The sequence below is a fragment of the Mus caroli genome, unplaced genomic scaffold, assembly GCF_978045245.1.
Source record: "Mus caroli unplaced genomic scaffold, Mus_caroli_1 scaffold_10, whole genome shotgun sequence".
In the NCBI taxonomy this organism is placed as follows: Eukaryota; Metazoa; Chordata; class Mammalia; order Rodentia; family Muridae; genus Mus; species Mus caroli.
Genome location: NW_028227265.1, coordinates 102,798,337 through 102,816,651, shown reverse-complemented (window position 1 = coordinate 102,816,651; position 18,315 = coordinate 102,798,337). Strand labels below are relative to the sequence as shown.

The 18,315-nt window shown below is 48.8% G+C and overlaps 1 protein-coding gene across 1 annotated transcript; it reads left to right on the top strand.

The window, feature by feature from the left end:
* Positions 1 to 1,246: 1,246 nt before the first annotated feature.
* On the top strand, positions 1,247 to 17,660 carry Eif4ebp1 (eukaryotic translation initiation factor 4E binding protein 1). The gene is made up of 3 exons (XM_021170402.3): positions 1,247 to 1,466; positions 15,430 to 15,609; positions 17,196 to 17,660. The coding sequence occupies exons 1-3, from the start codon at positions 1,325 to 1,327 to the stop codon at positions 17,225 to 17,227; spliced, it is 354 nt and encodes a 117-aa protein (XP_021026061.2). The 5' UTR covers positions 1,247 to 1,324; the 3' UTR covers positions 17,228 to 17,660.
* The last annotated feature ends 655 nt before the right edge of the window (positions 17,661 to 18,315 follow it).

Sequence of the window (18,315 nt, the reverse complement as noted above, 5' to 3'; positions counted from 1 at the left end):
TCTACCAAGTGAGCTGTGTTCCAAGCTTCCCCTTCCCCGTGTTTTTTTCTCTCTCTTTCACGGTTTAAGACAGGGTCTTAACATGTCTGCCCCAGGCTGTGTGTCAAACACGCCATAACCATGTCTGCCCTCAGCTTTTCTGTAATCCTCCTGTCTCAGTTTCTCTGAGCTAGTATGCCCAGCTTAAGCCTCCTTCCTTCCTTTCTCTCTCTCTCTCTCTCTCCCTCCCTCCCTCCCTCTTCTTTTTGTGTCTGAGACAGGGTTTTGCTGGGTAGCACAGGCTAGAATCCTCCTGCTTCAGTCTCTTCATTGCTGGGACAAGTGTGTACCACTTGAATGCTGAACTTGGATGTTGGACTTTATAAACAGGCCCTTCCCTGAAATCGTAGTTCCAGGAAATCTGGGGCCTCTAGAACAACCAAACAAGGCAAAAAGCAAAACTCCTTTCAACATGCTTCTCCCAAAGGGAGGAAGGTGGCCCAGTGTGTTCTCTCAGGCCAGCCCGTTCATCAGTGAGAACAGGGTTCTGGCCCTCCCTAGGCTGTCAACTTGGGATCCTCCTAGGGCTTCAGCCTCCTCACTGCCGGGATTATAGGCATTTCCTACCATATGGAGATTGATTGACACAGACACTCTAACCGATTGGACATGCATTTTCCCTTCCCTCCCTAGTGACTACCAGACAAAGTGCTGGAGTGGAACCCAATCCAAGTACTATGCGGATCTTTGACCGGTTAAGTCTAATCCTTCCCAGCCCACAGTGCGCAGAGCTTCTATCCTGCCCATTCCTCATCAGATTTATATTCGGTTCCTAGCTGGCTGGCTAGTTCCCTCTTACTCTTCCACTACTCCTTTCAAGTCCAGGAATGTGCGCTGTGCAGCCACTGCTCTGACTCCTAGGGCACCGTAAAAGCTGTAGAAACGTTAAGAACGGCGAAGGATCAGCCCACCCTTTCTTCTCTGAGGATCAGCCTGGGATCGAGAGGTCACGTCCTAATATAGAAAGCAGGCGGTCTGGTGCGCTGCCACCAAATCGGAGAGTTCCGCCACCGTCATCCCTACCTAGATTTTCCCAGAGTATCGGGGAGGAACCAGGGAACCCAAGGGGCCAGCACTGGGGTTCCTGCACTGGAGAGGACAGAAGCTGCCTAGGTCAGCAGCTGGGGAACCACTTGCAGGCAGCGGGCTGGGGCTGGGTGGGGCCGGGCGGACCGCAAGTCTCAGGGGGCGTGGAGCCCAGGCGGAAGGGGCGGGCCGGGCACGAGAAGAGCTGGGCCGAGGTGCCGCGGGGTTGCTGGAGGGTCGTGGGCGGCGTGCAGGAGACATGTCGGCGGGCAGCAGCTGCAGCCAGACTCCCAGCCGGGCCATCCCCACTCGCCGCGTAGCCCTCGGCGACGGCGTGCAGCTCCCGCCTGGGGACTACAGCACCACCCCGGGCGGCACGCTCTTCAGCACCACCCCGGGAGGTAGGCGCTGGCCGGGGTCCCGGGCGACCTCGGGGGGCTGGAGGATACGTCGGGATCCGGAGTCTCACGTGCGACGGGGAGGGCGGCATTCGAGGGGTTCGGTAGCTGGCCAGAACGGACGAGGGGCGTCGGGAAAGCAGAAGGGTCACCGTCTCGGTTGCTCGCCTTCTGGGTGTGGTGGAGCGTGGTCTGGAACCCGGCTGCAAACTGCCTGCATTATTAGTCTTTTCCGGGGAGATACGACAGAGTTCCCTGAGCATACAGATAGGCACTCTGCCAGGACCACCATGTGCTTAAGGGCAACCTCTGTGGGTGTCAGGGCAGTTTGGGGTGGGACAAGATCAGGAAAAGAGGCTGGCCTGGAGATTAAGTTTAGTTGATCTCCCTTGGAATAAGTGACGCCTGCACACTTTTTTTTTTTTTTTTAACTTTTCCGGAGGCAACCCTCTTTTTGCTTTGGACACTCGCTCATTAATGGAGGCAGGACGCTGAGGGTGCTTCTCTGCCACCTGTGGCTTGTGTTAAGAGAGAGGTTCCTGCAGGGGCGGCGTCTGGTGTAGTGCAGAACAACACGTTCCTCGGGCCTGGGGGGGGGGGGCAGGGCACAGCGCTGAATTGGCCCAAGTGGCGGAGGATGAGGAAGAGGAAGCTGAGTTGGCGCGGGTGGGGGCCGGCCTCCGGGAACTAGGCATTCCCAGCTTGCCCTGGAGCCCCAGTATAGACGCTGATGAAACCTACCCGCCCGTTTGCATGATGAAATCCTCGTGGCTCACTACTTCCCTCCCAATCCTCGCGCCGCTCCCACCCACTTTTGCGCTTCTCCCCTCCCCGGTCTCCTCCCCCAACTACTCCTCTTACAACTCAAAAACAAGAGGAATCCTGGCGCCGTGATGAACCTTGGGCTACTGCTGGCGCAGCCGGGCCACATGCCTATTTTCTCGGGCAGCTGTCCCTGCACCAGGGAGCACAGCCAGATCCCAGAACCAAGGCACCGATGAAGGGATCTTGGAGCTTAGTCAGTGTCCACTGGGTTCTGTGATCTTCAGGACACAGCACCAAGGCCTCGCTGCTTGAGCACGTGTCTGTTATGCATTGTCATGCTGAGTTCCTACACTCAGCAAGAAGTAGCAAACAGGGTAGGAGGAGAAAACCGTCTTCCTCTGATTAGAAACGGCCCAAGGAAAAGTTCTCTGCAGGCTTCTGGCCTCCCGTTACTGGAGTTCTTCAACCTCGCTGGCCTCTTTTTAGTCCACGCTGTTGCCCCTTTGTCTTTTCGCAGAACTTTGTGTTGAGCACAAAGTTTCACAGAGAGTTGAGTCCTTTTAGGCGAGGTGTGAATCTGGGTGTATTTTTTTATTTTTATTTTTTATAGGCACCGAGACAGACCTAAAGGCTCGCTTGCCCCTCCCTTTCTGGATGAACAGGTTAGCTGGGTAGCAATAGCCAGTACTGTTTATAATGAACTCTGATCCACTTCTCACTGTGGTCTGCGAAGTGTCTGTTGGCAGACCAGGTAGTTCCCATTGTCTTTGAAGAGGAAGGGGTTTCCTTATAGTGTAGCCTTTGCTTTAACTGAAAGGAAGCAGTGTCAGGTCCCCGAAGCCAGCTGGCCCTTGTCAGATTTTTGTTGCTGTTGTTGTTGTTTGTGTGTCACACAGTCCATAGCTCGAGGAAAGACTTGCATGTTTCTGCCAAAGCCAGTTAAGGAGTGGGATCTTTTCCCAAAGGCCATTCATTCCAGGTCGCCTCTGCTAAAGGGCAGAAGCTTGACCCATTTGCTCCAGAATGTTTCTCATCACTTAGCCCCCCAATGAAACATGGAATCCGAGTGCAGAGGTCTACAGGGTGAGTTACAGGAGAGCCAGGGCTACACAGAGATCCTCCTGCCTCAGCTTCCCGAGTGTTGGTAATTCCGGGGTTAACAGCTGTTGAATACCCTTTGGGCTATTCCTCTTTGCTCTCATCTATTCTCTGCAAATCCATCTAACTTTTGAATTTTCTTACATGTATCAGGGGCCAGCTGGGAGATCAAGGTCAAGTGAATCACCCTGAGATTTACTCTGTCCTCTGGATCTCTAGGCATATAAAGCCCATGAGCTTGAATCAGGACTGAGTCATTTGCCTAACCATTATATGTTTGATTGGCTCACATTCCATTTTGAGTACTCAGGAGTTACAGGGGAAAGGGATAAACAACACACAAACAAAGCCCATATGTGTGTGTGTGTACACATACACATATATGTATACACACACATACACACACACACACACATATATATATATATATATATATACACACACACATATATGTACACACACACACACACACACACACACACACACACACACGGCTTTTTTCCTTGCCTTTCCAGATCTTTAGGAGTCTGGCAAAGTAGATCTCATATCCAGTCATAAAGTCAGGTTGACATTTCTTTTTTTTTTTTTTTTTTCTTTTTTTGGTTTTTCGAGACAGGGTTTCTCTGTGTAGTCCTGGCTGTCCTGGAACTCACTCTGTAGACCAGGCTGGCCTTGAACTCAGAAATCCGCCTGCCTCTGCCTCCCAAGTGCTGGGATTAAAGGTGTGCGCCACCACGCCCGGCCAGGTTGACATTTCTTGAACTTAAGCTTTCTTTTTTTTTTTTTTTTTTTTAAAAAGATTTATTTATTATATGTAAGTACACTGTAGCTGTCTTCAGACACTCCACTCCAGAAGAGGGCGCCAGATCTCGTTGCGGATGGTTGTGAGCCACCATGTGGTTGCTGGGATTTGAACTCTGGACCTTTGGAAGAGCAGTCGGGTGCTCTTACCCACTGAGCCATCTCACCAGCCCCGAACTTAAGCTTTCTATACTCCTTGGCATGTAACTTGACCTGTAAGGGGCTGTAAGCTCTACATGAAGAAATACTACAGGAAGCCACTTCAGCTGAGGATGGCTTTGAAGTAGCTGCCTCTGGAGACCAGGACACAACAGGTGGCCTGAACCATCTCCATTCCTGGGACTCTGGTCGGTGGTCATTAACCCTTTGGTAACCTAGGACATTTCTGAAGGGAGTGTCCCACAAGAATATTTGAACCTGGGCGTCTTTAAGATTGCTAGCAATGGGGGGCTGGAGAGGTGGCTCAGCGGTTAAGAGCACTGACTGCTCTTCCAAAGGTCCTGAGTTCAATTCCCAGCAACCACATGGTGGCTCGCAACCATCTGTAATGGGATCTGATGTCCCCTTCTGATGTGTCTGAAGACAGTGACAGTGTATTCACATACATAAAATAAATTAAAAAAAAAAAGATTGCTAGCAATGTCATAAACAGGATCTAGTGAACACCCACCAAGGATGGATGTTTGACTTCTAAACCTACAGAAGTTGTTTGGGTGGTCATACCTCATAGTACCCTGGGTAAGGTTAATTAATAATCAGGCAGGCAGGTAGGGTGGCAGGTGTAAATGACACTGTTTTGTAAGGGGTAAAGTTGAATGTAATGGTGCAGAGACAGGAGAATCTTTGTGAGTTTGAAGCCAGCCTGGTCTACAGTCTACATAGTAAGTTCAAGGTCAGTGAGACCTACATAGTGAGACCCTATCAGAGAAATTAAAAAAAATGTCTCTGTCTGGGAAGCTGACCTTGAGGTGGCTGCCAAGTGTTTAACTCCGTCAGTGCTGGGAAGAGGGGAGGTGGGCTGGATGCTGATGCTGGTGACTTGATGTCCCGAGGTCTTAGTCACACAGAGGGAAGAAGTTACAGCTGAGGATAGTATTAAGGGCCGAATGAGAGAGCTTGGATACACCCGAGCTTCCTTTTAAAGTGTTTGAAACAATATACATTAGGTTCCAGGACATACGACTGAATTGGAAGGGGGTTGGGTAGAGCACTCCAAACTACCTTTGAAGCCTCTTGGTTTTTATTTAAGGCATGCCCTGCAACTAGGAAGATAGTGTGACTTGGAAGGTTGGGATTCAGGTGACAATACAGCTGACTGTGGGATACAAGCATGGGGCTTAAGAGATGGTTCCGCTGGTTAAAACGTGCTTGCTAGCCAGGCGTGGTAGTGCAAAACAAAAAACCGAAACAGTAAAAAAAAAAAAAAAAGTGCTTGCTGCACTTGGAAAGGTCTGTTCTTTAGCCCCTCGACCTGTCCGCCATCATTCCACCATCATTCTAGCTGAAGGGGTGGCCTTTCCTGGCTTCCACAGGAACTTCTCCCTAAATTAAAATAAAAGCCTAGAGGCTCAGAGGGGGAGCTCAGTGAAGGGGAACTCTGCAAGAGGATCTGACATCACAAAGAAGGGAGGGGGAGGAGTGGCAGAGGCTGGAGGTTGACTATCAGGTGTAAGAGAGAGTGGCTATGTTGGGAGTTAGGGGACTAGAGGTTTGGCACAGACTTTCAGTTATGAGAGGGATAAATTCCAGAGCTGTACTCATCAGCGGCTATAATTAACTCTGCAGTGTTTACTAGAAATCAGCTAAGGGCAACTGTAGCCATATCCTTCCGCACGCAGCCAGACATCCGAGAGACATAGGCTGGTTGCTCTGATTGTGGGATTTATTTTACATTTCCTAGTGTGACAGCAGATCATCACATTCTGTGTACTCTGACTAGGTGCTTCTGCCTCCTTTCTTCTCTCTCTATGTCTCCCTCTCCTCTTTCCTTTTTCTCTCTTCCTCCTCTCCTCCTCTTCTTTTTTTTTTTTTTTTTGGTTTTTCGAGACAGGGTTTCTCTGTGTAGCCCTGGCTGTCCTGGCACTCACTTTGTAGACCAGGCTGGCCTCGAACTCAGAAATCCGCCTGCCTCTGCCTCCCGAGTGCTGGGATTAAAGGCGTGCGCCACCACGCCCGGCTCCTCCTCTTCTTTAAGATAGGATCTTACTGTATTAGCCTCAATACTGGTGATCTCCTGTCTCAGCCTCCTGAGGGCTGGGATAATAGGCATGTGGCATCTTGCTTAAGTGCGTGAGATTTTTATTTGCCAGTTTTACTTAATAGTTCAGTGAAGCTGAGGGGAGACATGATTCTAAGAACCAGGGGCACATCTATAGAATGCAGCGATTCCATAGACGCCCCCTGCCCTTCAGTTCTATAACCCATAGTGATTTTTCTTTAAAAGATTAATTATATGAGTGCACTGTTGCTGTCTTCAGACACATCAGAAGAGGGCGTCAGATCCCATTACAGATGGTTGTGAGCCACCATGTGGTTGCTGGGATTTGAACTCAGGACCCCTGGAAGAGTCAGTGCTCTTAACCACTGAGCCATCTCTCCAGCCCTATCCATAGTGATTTCCATTTGTGGTTTTGTACGTGGGCCCCAGGGCCACAGAACTTGTCTCCATGATCCATGGCAGTCTGAGGAGGCGATCCTCTAGATTTTGGTGACCTTCAGAGGTTGCCTTTTTCTTTCCAGGATCCCCCCCAAAGTGGCAGGTAGTCATTATTTACAAGGTGAGCTGGACTCTCACCCACCATTATCAGCAAAAGTCATTACCGACTCAGGTGAAGGGAGGCAGATAGCATGGTGCTGATTTCATTTCACTTAGTGGTACAAAACACTGAAGCATTTTTCCAAATGAGCCTTCATTTGATGTTCACGAAAACGAGTTAGAAGGGAGTAGCAATATTGAAAATGAGGATTGCTTAATGCGACCGGTTTTTGTTTTTTGTCGCTCCCCCCCCCCCCCCCAGCGATCATTTCTGCATATGGATCCCCATATGTTCAGGCAAACAAACAAAAACATCCGTTACTTTCTGGCCCGAGCGAGGAGTCTTACCTCAGCTGTCTTTCTCTGTGGTGAATCATAGCCACGAGTCTGTTGGCGTGCTCGTTTCTCGGGTTAGGATGTTCTTCCAGAGCAGACGTTGTGACCCCAGGACCTAAGGCCAGGTCCGGTGTTCAGAAGGTGACGAGTCATGCTGAGTGTGGCTTAGTGGCACAGTGCCCTGCTAGTGTGTGGGATGCCCTGGGCTGATCTTTAGCACTAGGGAAGAGATGAAGATGAAGGGGGCCTACAAGGAACCAGAGTGAAGCATCCTCTTAGGATATGTAGGTTCCTTCCTGAGGCTTGGGTCTCCCCTGAGAACTCCAGGGTGGAGATGGCTGTACCAGGTTGCCACTAGCCTTTAACAAGCCATCACCAGACTTGATAACAAACAACGGTTTATTGCTCACGTCTGTCCTTTGCTGATTTTGGCAGAGTTGACTCAAGGCTGCAGCTGGATTGCCCTGGGCTGCAAGGTCCAAGGTGGCCTTATCCACATGTGAGTCTATCACTTGCTGGCCCCTGGTGGGAGGCTGGGAGCTCTCCCCTCTTGGGGCTCAAATCATTTAGTTTAGCTTGAACTTCTCTGTTAGCCCAGGGCAGAGGCTTGGGAGCTTTAAAAGTATTCGTGTGTTCTTAGGGGGCAGTCCAGCTTCAAGTTGGGGTGAGAGGAAGATGGGGTGGCCTTCTTTGTTTTGAGACAGGATCTCAAAACATTTGAGGATGACCTTAAAGTCCTGATCAATCTACTGCTATACTGCTAACTTCTCAAGTGTGTGAACCACTCACTGGTTTTTGTTGTTGTTGTTTGTTTGTTGTATGTTTTTTTGTTTTGTTTGATTTTTTTTTTTTCCTGCTTCTTCTGAACGGCAGGCTTTAGGGCCATTGCTTTGCAGGGCTTATGCTTACTGTCCAACACACTCCTCTCATTGTCACTTGGAAGGCCTGGGTTTTCTGGGCACTAGCAATTGGCTTGAGTCAGGTGTGCCAGGCAGCCCAGAATGAGGATGAGAATAGAGGCACAGTCCGTTTAGAGCTTCGGCTGGTAGTGTACAGTGTGAAGGTAGCTGGCTGCAGGGGCACATGTTTATGATGTCAGTAATCTGGGAATGAGGAGTTCGTCAACAGGAGGATCAGATGTTCAAGGCCAATGTGGGTGCTTTGAGAATGGCTCCCAGAGATGCATGTATTTGAATGCTCTATCTCCATTCGGTGGCACTGTTTGGGAAGGATTAGGAGGTGTGGCCTTGTTGGAGGAGGTGTGGCATTGGGATGGGCTTTGAGGTTTCAAGAAAAGGAAAAGGAAAATGTCCACGCCACTCCCTGTTAGCTCTCTCTGTCTCATACGTGTAGATGAATATGAAAGCTAACAGCTATGACTCCACTCAGCACCATGCCTGCCTGCCTGATGCCATGCTACCCGCCACGATGGTCATGGTCTCTTTTTTTTTTTTTTTTTGGTTTTTGGTTTTTCGAGACAGGGTTTCTCTGTGTAGCCCTGGCTGTCCTGGCACTCACTCTGTAGACCAGGCTGGCCTCGAACTCAGAAATCCTCCTGCCTCTGCCTCCCAAGTGGGTCATGGACTCTTAAGCCCCACGTTAAATGCTTCATTTTGTAAGTTGTCTTAGTGGTGGTGTCTTATCACAACAATAGAGAAGTAACTGAGACAGCCTTAGCTACACATTGCATTTGAGGGTGGACCGGGTGGGCTCACACGAGACCTTGTCACAAAACACTCCAAGAAATGATCAGAGCGGTCTTCCTACTTGAAGAGAATGTGTGTTTGGACTGGAGTTGTCGCTCAGTGGAGTGTGTATGGAACCTGGGTTTAATCCCAAGCACCAGAAAAGGGAAAACCCGGCCAGTCTATCTTAGTTTGCTACAGGTGCCATACGAAAATACTGCTTTAGGGCTGGCGAGATGGCTCAGTGGGTAAGAGCACCCGACTGCTCTTCCGAAGGTCTGGAGTTCAAATCCCAGCAACCACATGGTGGCTCACAACCATCCGTAATGAGATCTGACGTCCTCTTCTGGTGCGTCTGAAGACAGCTACAGTGTACTTACATATAATAATAAATAAATAAATCTAAAAAAAAAAAAAAGAAAATACTGCTTTAATACTAGCTTAAGCGGCAAAACCTATTTTCTTACTGTTTGGTAATTGGAGGTTCAAGACCAGAGTGAGATTGGTTCTTTCTGAGGCCTCTCTTCCTAGCTTGCCTATCTTCTCTCTTGTCAGCTTATGGTCCTTGTCGTCGTCGTCCTTCTCCTCCTCTTCCTCCTTTTTATAGTATAGAATAGAGTTTATTCAGGGCATGGGGCGGGTAGTTTAGAGGGTAGTAGAGACAGAGAAAGGCAGAGAGGGAGTGAGCAGTGGCCGGCCATGAGCACGTGGAGCGAGAGGGGGGAGGGGAATGGGGACAGAGCGGGAGGGGCGAGAGGACAGAGCCAGAGCAAGAAGGCAAGAGAGCCAGCTTACGGTCTTTCGTCTGTGGGTCTATGCATACACATATATCCTATGCATACATATACATCCTATGCATACATATACATTCTATGCATACATATACATCCTGAGGATACTCTGGTGACACCAGATCAGGATCCACTCTAAACGGTTCATATTGACCTTCTCTATAAAGACACCATATTGTGAGGTGCTGGGATTTAGGCTTCAACACACACGAGTTTGAAGGAACACAGTACAGTCCATAACAGCTCCCACTCGCTCCTTCTGGACTAGCCCTTGCTGTGTTTCGGGAGACACCTGGAGAGCAGGGTCCTCCTCCTTGGTACTGGCTTGTGGCACCCACACTCTGCACTGGTGCATTCTGAAGCATTTGGGGAGAGGTCTGCAAAGGGGGAGACGCTGGGCCAGCCTTAGAATGATTTCAGCCATTTTGTTCTAAAGTCTCTGTAAAAAGCCTTGCTCTTGTCAGAGCCTCTTAGGGAAGAAGAGTGGCTTGTTGCCCCCGACAGATTGCCCACAGTTGGTGTCTGGTAGCTTCATAAGACCCCCAGAGATAGCGTTATCTGGTTTGCTATTTTTTTTGTTTTGCTTTATTTTACTTATTATTATTATTATTTAGCTAAAGCTGGCCATGAAAAGTCACTGTAGGGAAGAATGACATTGTTGATCCTCCTGCCTCCTCTTCCCACGTGCTGAGAGTATAGGTGTGCATCACCGTGCCTCTCTTCCTGTTCCTTCATAAAAGTCTTCTTTCTGATAAGTTTACTCTGCTTGCTTGAGACTGGCCATCTATCTATCCATCCATCCATCTGTATATCATCTGTGTGTGTTTGTGTCTTTGTCTGTCTGTCTGTCTCTATCCATCCTTCCATCCTTGTGTCTACTATCTCTATGCCTGTCTACTTATGAAACGGTGTCTCTACATAGCCCTGGCTGTCTCGGAACTGACTCTGTAGGGGACTGGCCTTGAACTTACAGAGATCCAATTGGCTCTATCTACGGAGCACTTGTATTAGAGAGGCATATACCACCATGGCTGGCTTATGTTTGTTTATTTATTTATTTATTTTAGATTTATTTATTTATTATATGTAAGTACACTGTAGCTGTCCTCAGATACTCCAGAAGAGGGCATCAGATTTCATTACAGATGGTTGTGAGCCACCATGTGGTTGCTGGGATTTGAACTCCAGACCTTCGGAAGAGCAGTCGGCGCTCTTAACCACTGAGCCATCTTGCCAGCCCCATTTATTTATTTTTTGATCCCCAAAGCCTTGTGCATGTAACGTAAGGAAGATGTTCCTCCATGGAATGATAACTCTAGCCTTGGGAACATTAGTATGTGTTATTTATTTATAGTCTTTTTTTTTTCCCCCGAGACAGGGTTTCTCTGTGTAGCCCTGGCTGTCCTGGAACTCACTCTGTAGACCAGGCTGGCCTAGAACTCAGAAATCTTCCTGCCTCTGCCTCCCAAGTGTTGGGATTAAAGGTGTGCGCCACCACGCCGGGCTTATTTAGTCTTGATGATACTCCTTTGGGGTGTGAGTCTTTTCTTACCTTCTTCCTGTGGCTCAGAAAGAGCTGGGACCCAGAAATTGAGTTTTTTAGGTAGGTGATTCCCGGTTTGAGTCCAGGACTTGTGCACAAAGTCCCATTTGGTTTGCACATTAAGGATCCTAAAAATAGGTGGTGATGGCCAGTGCTTTAAATATAGTGTCCTCGAGCCTAGGGTAACACCCTTGGTTGGCAGGTGAGAAAACTAGATCTTTGGGGGAATGTGTCCTCACTAGTGTGTCCAGGAAAACTGGCACCAGTGTTAAACCACGCCTCCCTCGGGAGTAAACACTGATCTAGACTTCGTGCATCCCAGGAATTAAAAGTTCCAAAGGCTACCAGGCATACCTCAATTCATGATGGTTCCCATATTCTGTGTGTCTGAGAGAGATGGAGGATGCCCGTTTGCACACCCCAAGTCTCTTTCTTGGTTGCTTACCTTACTTCTGAAGAGTCCCCACTTTGGCCTTGGAATTGGGTCCTGCTGTGGGTGGGACTGAGCAACTGGTGGCAGCTGGTCACCTTAAACCTTGACGGGACAGAATAATTGTTAGCGTTTGTGCAGAGGTCCCTTGGGAGGGCCACAGCTCTTTTTTTTAAAGATTTATTTATTATATGTAAGTACACGGTAGCTGTCCTCAGATAGTCCAGAAGAGGGTATCAGATTTCGTTATGGGTGGTTGTGAGCTACCATGTGGTTGCTGGGATTTGAACTCAGGACCTTCGGAAGAGCAGTCAGTGCTGCTCTTAACCGCTGAGCCATCTCACCAGCCCAGGGCCACAGTTCTGATGCACACCAGAGGTTGATGAAGTTGCCATGATAAAATAAATGAGCAGGCCCATTTGAGGCCTTGGAGAGACCACTGAGGCACAGGTAGAGGAAGTAGTACCTTGTCCATAGAGTAGAGCTGGCAAATGAGACAATTGTCTGTCAAGAGTCAGCGAGAAAGAACGTTGGTCCACAGGCAGTTCAAATCTGAACTTGGAACTTTCACCTTAGCACCCAGTAGGCTCTCGATTCCAGCTCCACAACTGATCTGTGATTCACGGTGTGTGTGTTTACTACCTACCTCAACATTATTTATATGTTTATTTATTTTGTACCTTCTTTTCTCCACTGACCGGATCCCTGACAGGGAAACTTGAAGGCGGAATGTTTATTTTGGCTCCCGACTTGTCAGTTCAGTCCACAGTCAGTTGATTCATTGCTTGGTCAGAACATCATGGCGGCAGGAGCTTGTGTTAGAGGTGGGTCTTGACTTTAGGGTGGGCAGGAAGCAGAGAGGAGGGAGTTGCTGGCTTCTAAACAGTGAGATGGTGCTACCTGCATTGAACATGGTCTATCCTCAGTTAATCCTCCCTGCAAATGATCTCAGGCACTGCCACAGCTGCGCCTTCCCAGGGTCCTACATATTTTTTGGAAATAGCGCCTCTCTTATTTAGCCCCGTCTATTCTGGAAATTGCTATGTAGACCACGCTGGCCTCGAACTCAGATCCTCCTGCCTCTGCCTCCTGAGTGCTGGGTAGTGGCACCACACCTGGCCAGCAGGACCTCTTAAACCTTTTTTGTTGACCTCTTCTATCTAGCATGAGTTTTTATATAATCCAAGGTATGTAGGTATATAAAGTAGGTATGCATATCAAACATTCACTGATAAAATTATAAATTTATTTAAAAAAACATTTTTTGGGGGGCATACATATAATTTGACTGTCTATTAACTGACAAAAGCCAGTTTGCATACTAAGACGAAGAATAGTGTCCCGGCTGAATGTCTCAAACCATAGGATACAGGGCATAGTCATTTTTCAGTTGGTTGGTGTTTTGTTTTTATAACACATCTGTGATGTGCATTATGTTGGTAAATTGTTTTGCGCTGTTTGGGATGACTGATAAGCTGGCTGTATGCACAGAGTTACGGCCCCACCTCCCGCTTCAGACCCAAGTGTGGTTATCTCAGTGTCTGGCCCCTGTGTGACCAGAGGGAAGAGAGAGGGCATAACAACAGGGTGAAAATGCCCTTGAGAACAGCTAGAGGGGGGAACCACTGACAACCAGGGTCCTTATTGTTTGTGCCACGCTATAGAAGTGCCTCAGTCGGAAGCTTGATCTACATGGCAAGCTCCAGATAGAAAGACCCTGCGTAGGACCCTGGGGAGGCACACGCAGCTGTGGGAGTGGCTAAGGGCATTTGCAGCGCAGATTAGCTGAGGATAGACCCTCGCTCAGTTGGGGCTCCAGCTGCCTGCCTCGGTTTCCCTTACTCAGATTCTGCCGGATGCTGTGGACCTACAGCTGGATGACGTGCATTTCCTGTTGGCTAGGCTCATCTGTTTGAAGCCTTGCCCCGAGGGGACCATTGACTCCAGCTGGCTGCCTTAGAGTCCTTCTCTGCTGAATGTTTGGCTGGTTTAATACTGTTTGTCTGACCTGTCTGCCTACCCAGCTCTCGATAGCTATCTATTCTTTTAATTCTGCTTTACTATGCACTTATTTACAATGGAAAGTTTTCGTAGGTCATCCTCCCAGGTAGTACAAAACCATCATCAGCTCCAGGAAAACCTTTCGTTTAAATAAATAAATAGAAGACAGTGACAGTGACATTTCAGAAGCTGTCAGCAATTCTGTCCTAACCCCAAGACTTATTTATTTATTTTTGGTTTTTTTTTTTTTGAGACAGGGTTTCTCTGTATAGCCCTGTCTGTCCTGGACTCATTTTGTAGACCAGGCTGGCCTCGAACTCAGAAATCCTCCATCCTCTTGCCTCTGCCTCCCAAGTGCTGGGATTAAAGGTGTGCTCCACCACCACCCGGCTGATTTATTTATATACTTATTGAGAGGGAGGGAGAAGGAGTGGGGGAAGGGAGAGAGAAAGAGAGAATATATGAATAAGAATAGGTATAGGTGTGGGGGCATGCATACCACATCTTGTGTATGGTGGCCAGAAGACATCGTGTGAGAACTGATTCTCTCCTACCACGCAGGTTTCCGGTTGTGAACTCAGGGCCCCAGGCTTGGTGGCAGGTAGGTACCTTTGCCAGCCGAGCCATCCAGCCAGCCCTTAATTTATTTTCAGTAGGTGTGGTATAGAACATTATATAATATGTAGTTAATGCTGTATAGTCTCTCTATAAAAAAGAAACTGCCGTTGCGTTTGAGAAACCAGAGTTATTTGTCATCTGCGAAGGGATAGCTATAAATAGAAAGGCAAAGGCGGTTTTAAAATTCCAGCTGGCTGCCATTGTCTGCTGGAGGCTTGGGGCCTAAGGCTTGAGGTTTGTTGGGAAGAAAGCCTTCAGTAAGTGCTAGTGAGGGGTTAAAAATAGATCACCAATGCTGCTCTGTGTTAGAGGCCCCGGGGTGGGGGACCTGCGGATAAGTTCATCTGCTCACTGTCACCTGAATGGGTCTCCCTCAACGTTCTTGCTCCCTCCCTACCTTGGGAATCGCTCCTTTATATGGTGGTGTTCAGGCGGCTGTCTAGGTGGAGGGTCCTGAGTGTGGTTTACTGCTAGAGAAGAGGTCACTGAGTCTGACCCTCACCCTGGGCATAAGATAAAAATGTTGTAGGAGGTTGGGACGAATGGGACTGGCGTTCATTTCATGCCAGCCCTTAAAGGGTGATGCAGGCAGTCCGATGTAGTGAGGTTTGGAAAAGGGCTCAGCCTAAGTCCTTTTTGGATTGGATAGAACGTTTCCTGTTTATGCGAAGACCCGGTAGGAAGAAAGTCTCCTCTGCAGAGAGGGACCCACTGTCTTTCTGTTGTGTAGATGGTCGACCTACCGGAGTTCTGTAGGATGGGATGATGCGGTGACAGGGTGACCACCTTTTCTGTGTGCTGTGCTTGTCCTGTGTAATTGACAAGGAGAACTGAGGGTGAGAGGTTGAGGGACTATAGCATAGGGTGTTCAGAGCTCCGAGAAAACAAAGATGCATCTTAGTGGGCAACAAACACCTCCCTGGGGGAGGGGGCTCCCCAAGTGGTGTTGGGGGTTAGGCAGTGGAGCAGGGATGTGGTCAGGTTGGCCAGGTCCCTCGGTCAGCCTTATTCCCCTTTAGTCTAGATTCTATAAAGGACCCTGCTGCATCTGCTGTGGCCACTCCTTCACAGGAAGTGGGAAACACAACAGGCTTAGGGTTCCAGGAAGTCTTACCGGATCCCTTATTACACCTTCCCCACCAGGAACCAGGATCATCTATGACCGGAAATTCTTGATGGAGTGTCGGAACTCACCTGTAGCCAAAACACCCCCAAAGGACCTGCCAGCCATTCCTGGGGTCACTAGCCCTACCAGTGATGAGCCTCCCATGCAAGCCAGCCAGAGCCACCTGCCCAGCAGCCCGGAAGATAATCGGGCAGGCGGTGAGTCCTGTCCGGGTCTTGAACTGGAAGGTGGATTGTCTGTTCTCACGGATTCCACATTTCAGGGAGAGGGTGATGGTGACTGTCCACCTTTTGAGGAGCAGCTATGGAGAGCCAAGAGGGTGGGGGACGGGTGGGAAGTGGGACTCTCTTTGGTGGAGGGTCTACAAAGCTCCAAGGAACTCGGAACTCAAAGATCTCATGCATCAGGTAATTAGGAGGAGATCTAAAATGACAGTGGCTTTCTCCAGAACCTTCCATTAGCCCAGTCTCCCTGTATCATCGCTCACAAAGTACCACTCTTGGAACCCAGCAGCTATCGCTGTGTCCTTGATGCAAGGAGACAACTTATCAAAGACCTGCAGTGTACTTCCTTCCCCTCTAGGAAATTACATGTCTGCAAGATAAAAACAATAAACCTGGGTTCCTCCTGGCAGGTTTACTGGTCATTAAATGGATTGTGGACATAGACAGGCAGACAATGCCTCCTATTGTCATGGAAGCTTTGACATTTATATCTAGGTCCTTCCTGGTTCCCCCTCCTCCTGAAAACAATCAAAACAGCCGCCCTGCCGGCCAGTGGGAGCAAGTTGTAGTGGCAGAACACCTGAGCTCTCCACTGTGGGACTGGGCTGCACAAGCATGTTCACATACTCTTGGTCTCTTGTTCCACCTCTGACTCTCGACCCTGAAGGCAGAGCTCCAGTCTCAGACAGGGAGCTGATGACACACCCCATGGCCCTGTAAGATGTGATTCCTGTAGCTGTCTTCAGACACTCCAGAAGAGGGCATCAGATCTCATTACTAATGGTTGTGAGCCACCATGTGGTTGCAGGGATTTGAAGTCAGGACCTTCAGAAGAGCAGTCAGTGCTCTGAACCGCTGAGCCATGTCTCCAGCCCCTGGGATTTCTAATTACCCCAGGAGTCCAGCAGCCCAAGATAAACAATATTTACTTTGTTACACTGAGATGGACATGGAGAAAGTGAATAGCAATAGGAAGGCGGATTTGACTGCCTGAGGAGAGCCATGTGACAAGAGGTTGCCAAGCTACACGTGTGGGTCCCTGCCGCGTGTTCAAGGGTGGAGGGATTCCCCAATCTTTGCACAGAACTCTCACCTTTACCTTCCCACCTCAAACCAAAGATGACAGAGGATGACGTTGTTACTGTTAACTGAAGGCTGTCATTTACCCTTGCTGGCACACCTACCCCCGCTCCTAGTTTCTGATGGTATTTAGCTCTCAACCCTGAGGAGCGGCTTGGTTGCCCCATAGAGTTAGGTGGCAGTAGTGGTGGTGGTGTGGGTGTACTTCTGAATTTTCTTAACTGGACATAAGACACAAAGCTCCACCCCTTGGACCACGTATTAAAAATCGGATTCATGGGAAATTGAGCACTGTCACTGCCCTCCTGAGGAAGCTGATTCCCAAGCCCAGTCAACTTCTCCTGTTTCTCTTCCTCAGCATGCTCCTTCCACTTGACCTGTGAGAATAACAAAAGACCACACCTTCTCTCTGGCCTCCTAAGACCAGAGCGCTTCCATTTGCCACTTGTTTATTGTCTGTCTGTCTCCTCTCCCCACAGGTGAAGAGTCACAGTTTGAGATGGACATTTAAGGGACCAGCCATCGGACGCAATGATGCTTCTGGGGCCCCAGGGCCCTTGGGAAGAGAGCTGCCACTGCAGTCAGGCCTCATACCAGGCAGACACTGGGTGTGGGTCGGCCACCCAGTCCTGCTCCTCACTCAGGGCGCCAGCTCTGCCTTCCATTTTGTGAACACCAGCACATACCTCCTTGTGCCTCTGTCTATACAGAGCTGCTACTGCAGGGGAATGACTCTCACTCACACCCTCCCTGCATGGAGCTCCAGCGAGTGGATTCAGAGGAGTCTGTCAGAATGATCTGGCAATCCTAGCCCCAGCCTCTGGAGCACACCCACCTTTTCTTAGGTTGGGTTACCTGGGAAAGCCACACTTTTACTTCTTTCCCTGACAGGAAATAAAAGCCACATTTACCCTAGGCCTGCCCACAGCTGGGCCCTGTCTGAACTGTTTTCCACTTGAAATGACGACACAGTTACTATTCTCTGTCCAGTGCTTATGGTGTGTTTTCTCTGTACAGTATTTTTTTAAAATTTATTTTATGTATATGAGTAATCTATCTATCTATCACCTATCTATCATCTATTTATATCTATCTATCTATCTATCTATCTATCTATCTATCTATCTATCTATCTATCTATCTATCTTTCTATCCATATCTATCTATCATCTATCTGTATAGATTGTTGTGAGTCATCACGTGTTTGCTGGGAACTGACCTCAGGACCTCTACTCACTGGGAAGATTTATTTATTATTATATGTTAAGTACACTGTAGCTGTCTTCAGACGCACCAGAAGAGGGCGTCAGGTCCCATTACAGATGGTTCTGAGCCACTATGTGGTTGCTGGGATTTCAAGTCCGACCTTCAGAAGAGCAGTTGGTGGCTCTTAACTGTTGAGGCATCTCTCCAGTCCCCTCTACATTATCATATGTGCTTGTTATACCAGCCCTCTGGGTCAGCAGAGCATGCCTTACTGTCACTTTACAGCTGAAGTCTGGCTGAAGAGAAGCTAGACCTCTATGGGCCTGGGCCAGAGCGCTGCTGCTCTGTAATTATTTTTAGTAGCAGCAAGTGTTACCTTTGTCTGGTGAGATG